The 8,093-nt window shown below is 36.4% G+C and overlaps 1 protein-coding gene across 5 annotated transcripts; it reads left to right on the forward strand.

Annotated features, from left to right (window-relative positions):
- The first annotated feature begins 2,472 nt into the window (after nt 1-2,472).
- On the forward strand, nt 2,473-7,444 carry LOC147492421 (uncharacterized). Of its 5 annotated transcripts, none has more exons than XM_086565745.1 (8): nt 2,473-2,758; nt 4,110-4,259; nt 4,356-4,447; nt 4,534-4,576; nt 4,721-4,777; nt 4,908-4,962; nt 6,963-7,048; nt 7,135-7,444. In XM_086565745.1, exons 2-8 carry the CDS (start codon nt 4,113-4,115, stop codon nt 7,261-7,263), a joined length of 609 nt encoding a protein of 202 aa, XP_086421871.1. In that variant the 5' UTR covers nt 2,473-2,758; nt 4,110-4,112; the 3' UTR covers nt 7,264-7,444. The 5 variants fall into 5 exon arrangements, with proteins under 5 accessions (XP_086421871.1, XP_086421873.1, XP_086421874.1 ...); XM_086565747.1 differs by having other exon boundaries at nt 2,487-2,758; nt 4,356-4,429; XM_086565748.1 differs by having other exon boundaries at nt 2,508-2,758; nt 6,963-7,052.
- Nucleotides 7,445-8,093: the final 649 nt, after the last annotated feature.

Consider the following 8,093-nt stretch of genomic DNA (forward strand, 5'->3'; position numbering starts at 1 on the left):
GAAAAGTGGGAACGAACAGAACGTTGTCAAGACGCAATAGAGGAGAGAGAATAACACTACCAACATGAGTAATTAAATGGTCTGTTCCATCCGGAAGTTTAAGAGTAGAATGTGTTAAACAAGCTAGCTAGTATGATAATGAGAAAACAGATGTAATGATGAACAAACATGATTGATAGCACCAGAGTCAATGATCCATATGGATTTAGAAAAACAAGAGAGAGATATAACTGTCAGGTTTGCTTGTGAAGTGGTACTACCTGAATCAAGCAAACTGAGAAGTTGGTTGTATTGTTTGGTGGAGAAAATAGGAGAATTGGAGTCCGTAGCCACTGAATTGGCTTGAGCAGGCTTGGGGGGATAACCGTGCAATTTGTAGCATGTACTAATATGATGCCCAACGCCGTTTCTGATGAGAATGGAGAATGGATGGCGCCACGGTTCTGTTTATCCGAGGGCTGCCACGCTTCGAGGTATTCTGAACCGGTGTTGTCTTTGCGGAGGTTTAGACGGGCCTGATTTCAAAGAAGAAGCCCAGTTGGTCTTTTGAAAGTGGGTACTTAGGAAGCAGCGTCTGGAGCAAAAGGAAAAGAGAGTGCATGAATCTCTTGTTGCTTTTATTCCTGTCGGATTAAATAATAAATCTTGGACATACGAGAAAAAAGATCCATTAAGAGAATTTGACTGCGAATAGATTGAAAACGAGCATCTAGGCCTTGCATGAATTTCATAGAATGACCGTTTTTAACCTCTTTGGCAAAAATAGATGCATGACCACAAGTATAAGCAGGCATAGTAGACAAAGAAATTAATTCATCCCATAAAGATTTAAGCAAAGTAAAGTAAACAGATACCGAACGATTGTCTTGTTTGAGAAGAGTGACGGGATCCTTCAGTTGAAAGACCTTGGGTGCATTAGTTTGTGAAAAATGATCACCTAGATCTTTCCAGATTTCGGATGCAGAATCGGCATAGAGGATGTTTCCACGGATATCTGGAGTAACAAAATTGAGAATCCATGAAGCAACGAGGTCATCACATCGCAACCACTTGGATTTTTCTTTTGGGGAGTATTGGGAAGTGTGACAGAGCCATTAATAAAACCAAACTTATTCTTTGCTCGAAGGGCTCTAGAGATAGACTGTAACCAAGTCGAATAATTGTCACCGGATAACAGAGGAGATACGAGAATAGCCGTGGGGCTATCTGAGTGGTGTACAAAGAAATTAAAGGATCATCAGAACCTAGAGGAGAGTTATTATTGGTGTTTGAGGCGTCAGCCATTGATAATTAAGAGGAAGCGGAAACTTAGAGCGGTTAGGGTTAGGGTTTGGATTGAAATTAGGCTGATACCATGATAACTTAAAGAGAGAAAGAGAGATTGATTTGAGAGAATATTTACTTGATTAATTTCTAATGAGATTACAATGATTTATATAGAGATTACAAGTTCTTAAAATAGGAATAAACACAAGCGGTCGAAATCACAACAAAAATAAGCGGTGGATTTCTAAATAGCCTTGGCGTGGTAGCCATCTAATCGTGCCTTGAATAGAAGCGTCGGCTTCTACACTATGACTTGCGAATCAACTTCTAATACTTTGTTTATTTATTTTTTTCATTCTTGTCTCATGACCATTGTTCTAAAAATCGGTCTAGGCGGTCGCCTAGGCGGTCTCTAAGCGCTAGGCGGTGCCCAACCGACTCGCCTAGGCCCTAGTCATTTAAAAAATTGGTGGACCGACTAGGCGGGTCTAGGCGGTCCAGTCAAGTTTGTTTGTTTGTTTGTTTTTTTTTTTTTTTTTTTTTTTTGTTTTTGTTTTTTTTAATGATTAAATGTCGAAAAATAAATACCTGTGTAGGCTTAAGATTTGAATGAGTTTTAAAAAATTAAGTCTAATGTAAATTATATGCCACTATAACAAAGAGTATATTTTTATATGAAGTCAATATTTCTCAACTATTACGCATTTTTGTAATAAGTATTTTTGTTTGTGTTTATTTTTTGAATTATAGTAAATGATTTTCTTCATTTCTTGTAATATATATAGTAATTATAGTAAATGATTTTCTTCATTTCTTGTAATATATATAGTAATTACTATATATATTACAAGAAATGAAGAAAATCATTTACTATAATTCAAAAAATAAACACAAACAAAAATACTTATTACAAAAATACGTAATAGTTGAGGAATATTGACTTCATATAAAAATATATGCCTAGAAGGCCTAGGCGCTCTTCCACTGCATGACTACTGCCTAGCGTTTTTTAGAACGCTGCTCATGACTCATGAGTCTCTTGGGTTGTGAGAAACTTTATCTAGTCTTTTTGTTCGATTATCGAAAAAAAAAAAAAGTTGTTCGATTTTAAGTCCAATGCTGACGTGGAACAACTTAAATGTGGACCAATCAGAAAGTGTTAACAACCACACTGATAAACCCGTGTGCAACAAACTCGGACTCGTCACTTATGACTCGGTGCACGCTTTACTCGAGAAGTTAAACGACAACGCATTGCAAGCAGAAGTTCATCAGGACTCTCTCAAGTCTCAACTACTCCTCAGTCGTCACTCTCAAAGCTCCAGTTCTTCACTTGATCACTTTTCCTCTTTTATAACATTACAACGTGGTGAAGCTCTGTGAAATATTATACCAAGTACAGCAAACTGTTTATGTTGTCCTTCTTTTTTGCTTGTTAGAGTCTATAACTCCAAATATACACAACAGTTCATAAGCTTTTTAACTATCACAGGTAATCTTTTTCTGACACTTCTTTTCTCTTTACTATAATATATATGATTCTTCTTCTTATTGTGTTTTTTGTGTTTACTTTGGCTGAAAATAACATATGAAACGGAGTTTGATCCAGTTTGTGGGGAGGCATGGAGTGGAACATTGCCACATACTACTTAGAGCTTAAAAATTCAATCTTTTTGGCAAAATGAGCAAATGTAGTGTGTTAAAATTTGCTTGAATTTTTAATTTTGCTGTACTTGGTACACTTTTTGAATGATTCGAAAAGGTGCTTTTGGTTTCTAACTTGCTTTACTGTATCGAAGTACACCATACTAATAGGGAGGGTAATCATCAAATGTGGGTTTCATTTCATTTAGTTAGGACTTGGGAAATGAAGTACAAATGAATTCCCTAATCCTTGTTTTTTCTTTAGTCGACCAATGCTACATTTGACAAAAGTGTTCAAGATAAAAATGCTTTTGGGCGGTTTATAACTGAGTGTTAGTTTTAAGATCAGTCAAGTGATGAAGCAAAAAGTTTGGTGCCAACACCTTAATCTATTTAGCTAAGGAAGGTGGAAAAAAACATAGTGTAGCCAGGTCGCCAACAATGTATGCAATCTATCCTTTTATACGTAATATTTACTATCCTGTTTTGCCCAACACATATTTTCTATCCTACTCATTTCTTGTAATGTAAGCTAATGTGTTACCCATGTCTAATTGAGGTTGGCTTAGTGACTGCATCCCCCCTAATCCCCAAGACACACGATCCACCACACACACACACACACACACACACACACACACACACGCATACACACCCTTGTTATGTTTTCGGTTCTTTAAAGCTACATAACATGGATGTTATGGGTCACTAGGTGACGGATATGATTTTAATGCTCTTGGGTTGAGAAGTATGTTCTTTAAGAAGCCATCGGTGGGTTTATACCCTACGGGAGGTGTTGTTGAGTAAAACCATTGTTCATGCTATTACGTGGACCATTTGGCTGGAAAGAAATCATAGGACATTTGATGATAGGTTTGGTGATTTAAATAGTATTATTTGTAATTGCAAATTTGTCCTTTGGGGATAGGTATCTCATCTTCCTACTGTTAGGAATTTGAGTTTTGCTTCAATTGTAATTTGTAACTGATTGGGAAGCTATAGTGCAACTTTGATGTAACTATTATAAGGGTAGTGTGAACCTCTCACACTGATTTTCTAATACAATATTGTTTTATCGACCAAAAAGAAAAGTTGACGTATATGATTTTAATTTGGTTTATGATGAACATAGTATACTTTTCTTTTTCTGTAATGGTCTTGGATTCTTGACATATCTGATACATTCTTAATGGTCCAAGATTATGAGAAGCAATCACTTGGAAAATAGTAAAAAGCACTTCAGCAAGGTTGCGGTAAAGGACTCCCATGTAGTCAAATCAAGTGAGGGGTCCACATCAGGCGATCTCGTATGGATCCGACTCCGTGGTAGTTTGTGGTGGCCTGCACAAGTAGGCGATGTCCTTTTTGTGAATATACCAGTAATAAGTAATTTTATCATCAATTTCATGTCCTTGAAATGCAAATATTTTGCTTCTTGTTGCTAGGTTGTTGATGAGAATATGGTGAGTAGGAGTAGTAGGCCTAGAAAGAGAGTACCTGGTGGAGTTCTTGTTCGGGTGTACGGTACCTATACTTAGTCAGTGATCCCATCCTTGCTAAGCTGTATTGTCTTTTCATTTATGTGTTTCCTTATATGAGTAGCTGTTCTTCTCTTAATGGCAGCTTATATAGGGATCTTCTGAAATACCGTACAGAGTTTAAGAAGGTGCGTTTTTCCGTTTCCTTAAAAATCTATTGATCTTTTTCAGTGTTTACTTTGCCCTTCATGCTCCATTTAATTGTTGTCTTTTGTATTTTTATATATATTATGTAATTTTGGCTTCATGTTCGTATTCATTTGGATGTTCAGATTCTCAAGCAAAATGATGGTAGCTATCTTGAAACTTTCAAGAAAGCTTTGGAACAGGTAAGTTATTACTGTTGCTTGTTGCTCACTATGAAGGTTCTCGAGTTGATTTTTTTTTAAGCTCATATTTCATGTTGTCCAATGCATGAAATGCTTGAATTTTTCTTCTATTATGTTGCCTGTGCTGTAGGATCTTTCTCACAGGAAACGTACTACATCGAAAAGGACCATTTGTGAATCAGGAGGTTAGCCTATTGCTCGTATTATGCTAGCTTTTGTATATTTTGCAATATATGTACTCTCTTCTCCCTATCTAAACAAGCATCATGTGCATATATATTGCTACCTTTTTCCATATGACAATCTTATGAATCAAGTCCTACCTGTTTTGCGTTTGTGGCATGTTTTGAGTGCTTGTGCTAGTGTTCCTTTGCAAATAACACTATTGCCAAAGCCACAACTTCGTACATCTTAGCACCACCAACACCACCATTTTTTCAAATTTCTTCATACCACCACTTCCACCCCTTGTTAGCAATTCACCGAATTATTTGCGAATAATTCGCGAATCGAATTTTTGAAGGGCAATATGTATAATAATTCCGAATGTTTCAAAGATTTGGAATAATTCGCGATTTTTTATTTTGAAATGAATAATTCGGTTTTTGGTGAATTTTGGTGAATTTTTAAAAAATTCGACTAAAAAATTCGGCTAAAAAAAAAGAAAAAGAAAATTCAGTTGCGCTTTTGTTATTTTTTATGTATTTTATATTCTCACTCTTACTCTAAGTGTCCCACTCTTACATTCTTAGTGATAAACTAATCCAAAAGCTTTGTTTTTATACTTTTTAGGCAATATTTTAATTGTCATGTCATGGTGTGTGTATTTTGAAGTTTGAACTGTAATTTCAATCGAAGAACAAATAAATAAATGTACGTATGTAGACCGTTCAATTGGTTTTAATGTTTTCGTAGCTAAATTGCTTGGATATGTTTGTTATGTTGTAAAGAATGACAACTATTATTAATATTTACTAACATAATATCACGAATTTTTTACTTCCGAATTTTTGCAACAAAACTTTTAAAACGCGTATTAATTAAACACCGCATAATTGCGTTATTATTGAATTTTTGACCGAATATTTGACCTTACCGTTTTTTCGAGTCACCGAATAATTCTTGAATTATTTCCGTACCGAATTTTTGCTGTATCCCGAATTGCTAACAAGGCTTCCACCGGGGCTAATAACATTTCCCACGTAATGTTGATTGATTCTTGGGGTCACTATTGAGCAACAAAAAAGCACTATTTACCAATTGTTCTTGATTCTTGGGTTCATACCTCAAATTGCTCATGGTCTTCTTTGCTCACTATACCTCCTCTGGTAGGCATAAGGAGATGTTATACGCCACTCTGGACATCAATGATGGTATTCGTGAGATTAATGGAGATATATTGGAGCAGGGTGCGAAGGAGTGGGATAATAGGGCCATGAGTTTTTCCCTTGGATAAGAAGTTGCCCTGTCTATGGGGAAGGAAAGCTGACCAGGTTCAAAACAGAGGGAAAAGGATAAAATGCATACTCTTGTAGCATGAATGTGGAGAAGTATGGTAAATCCCTTTCTTCGAAGGAACAACACAATTGAAGGAGTCAAAACTACTGTAACTACAAGGGTCCTTGTGAAGTATATACCTCTCAAAAGAGAAACAAAATGTCAAAGATGGTTACTCACCATGACCTGCACCGAATACTGGCAACTTGTTTGCCACACTAACTAGTACAGAAACCTACGGGCGGGAAGGTAACAAGTTTGCAGAGATACTCTCGAGACAAATCTCAGAGACTTGGATGTTGGAGATATGAATTTGACCGACAGGGGATGAAATCTAATCTTCAAATTGAACCATCCCAACAACTGTGATGTATTGGTAGCTTACTTTGCACCCCAGATTTCCGTAAGAGTACGTGATGTTGTTGATACATTTGCATAATCCTGATTCATGTTGGCATTGCAAAAGAAAAAAAAATATATTCCCCTATTTTACAATGTGGTGGATCACAATGGATTTTGGACTTTCAGCTGATCTTATTGGAAACCAAATACGGTGATTATTTGATTTTGAGCTCTGAGTTGGCCTATTTAATTAGCGCCCATTTTTTAGTTTTATGACAATTCATTTACAAATATGTTTGAATTTGTTCATTTTGGTTGCTTTACTGAAGGTTGGTGTTCTTTTCAGAAGCTGTAGCTGCAACTCCGACAGATGAAAAGTTGAAGCATGACACAAATAAGAATAATGAGCAGAAATTCGGTTCCTCGGGCACTGTGAGTATGGATTCTTGTTTTCTTCTCATTGTGCTCTTGGTATGCATGGAAATTAAGTGATGCTGGAAAAAAATCAATGTTATCAGGTTACGCCGCCATTAAAAGTATCCTCTAAATTGAATGTTCGACGCATTAGAGTGATGCAGAGTCTCGGCCTTGTTGCTCCTCTTGGGTCCACATTTCACAATTCTAACTCAGTGTTGTATGATATTTGAACATCCATATAAATCCTGTCTGTATTATGTAGTGTCGGTGTCCATTTTTTGTAAGATACTGTAGCTGACGGATTGTACTTGTGGTACTTGGGTGTTATCGTTCTAGGTATAAGATATTTAAATCTGATCTCGTGTATTTGGCACTTTTTGGCAAGTTCAAAGAATTGATGGTTAGAACTAATTGTTTGTGCAGTGAGAGATCATGATATATTTCTTACTAAAATGTACTTCCTTCATCATGGAATTTTTTTGATAACTTACTGCGTGTACTTAATTGAAGTGTTATTCTACATTTCTACCTAAGAAAGTTTGAGTCGTACGATATTGTTAAACAAGCTTTTTTGCATTGTGAGCTTTTCCGGCCCCAAGTAAATTGATGTAGTCTTTTGGTGCGTTGAATTTCTGGTTCGAAGAACTTGTCACAGTGTCGCACTATGTGCACAGGACGAAATTTTACACAACTATGAGATTAGCCAGGTGGAGGGCATGGTAAATGAAAATGGTGTGAATGGAGTAGGGGGTGGGTCCACAAAACTGAAGAAGTGTGAATGGAGTAGGGGGTGGGTCCACAAAACTGAAGAAGTGGATTTGTAAGTTATCTCAAGTCTTGGTGCGTGTGGAATTGATGGAAACAAATTTGTTCATCAGTCTTTTGTGTGATGGTTTACTTGCGCGTAGGTAAGGAGAAAATGGTGAATATCCTTTATTTATTTGCTTTTGGATTGAAATGTAGAATCCTAAAAATCTGGTGGAGGAAAATGAAGCCAAACAGAATAGCAATTATGCTGTACACTAGTAATAACAAATAATAAACAGGAAATAACACAAGA

This window comes from Coptis chinensis, chromosome 6 (genome assembly GCF_015680905.1).
Source record: "Coptis chinensis isolate HL-2020 chromosome 6, ASM1568090v1, whole genome shotgun sequence".
Lineage (NCBI taxonomy): Eukaryota > Viridiplantae > Streptophyta > Magnoliopsida > Ranunculales > Ranunculaceae > Coptis > Coptis chinensis.

Excerpts from the sequence above, each read along its gene's own strand:
- LOC147492421 (XM_086565745.1), top strand. The coding sequence starts at position 4,113 with ATGAGAAGCAATCACTTGGAAAATAGTAAAAAGCACTTCAGCAAGGTT. Across the intron at positions 4,260-4,355 it reads GTTTGTGGTGGCCTGCACAA|GTTGTTGATGAGAATATGGT; the intron begins GTAGGCGATGTC and ends TCTTGTTGCTAG. Across the intron at positions 4,448-4,533 it reads GTGTACGGTACCTATACTTA|CTTATATAGGGATCTTCTGA; the intron begins GTCAGTGATCCC and ends TCTTAATGGCAG.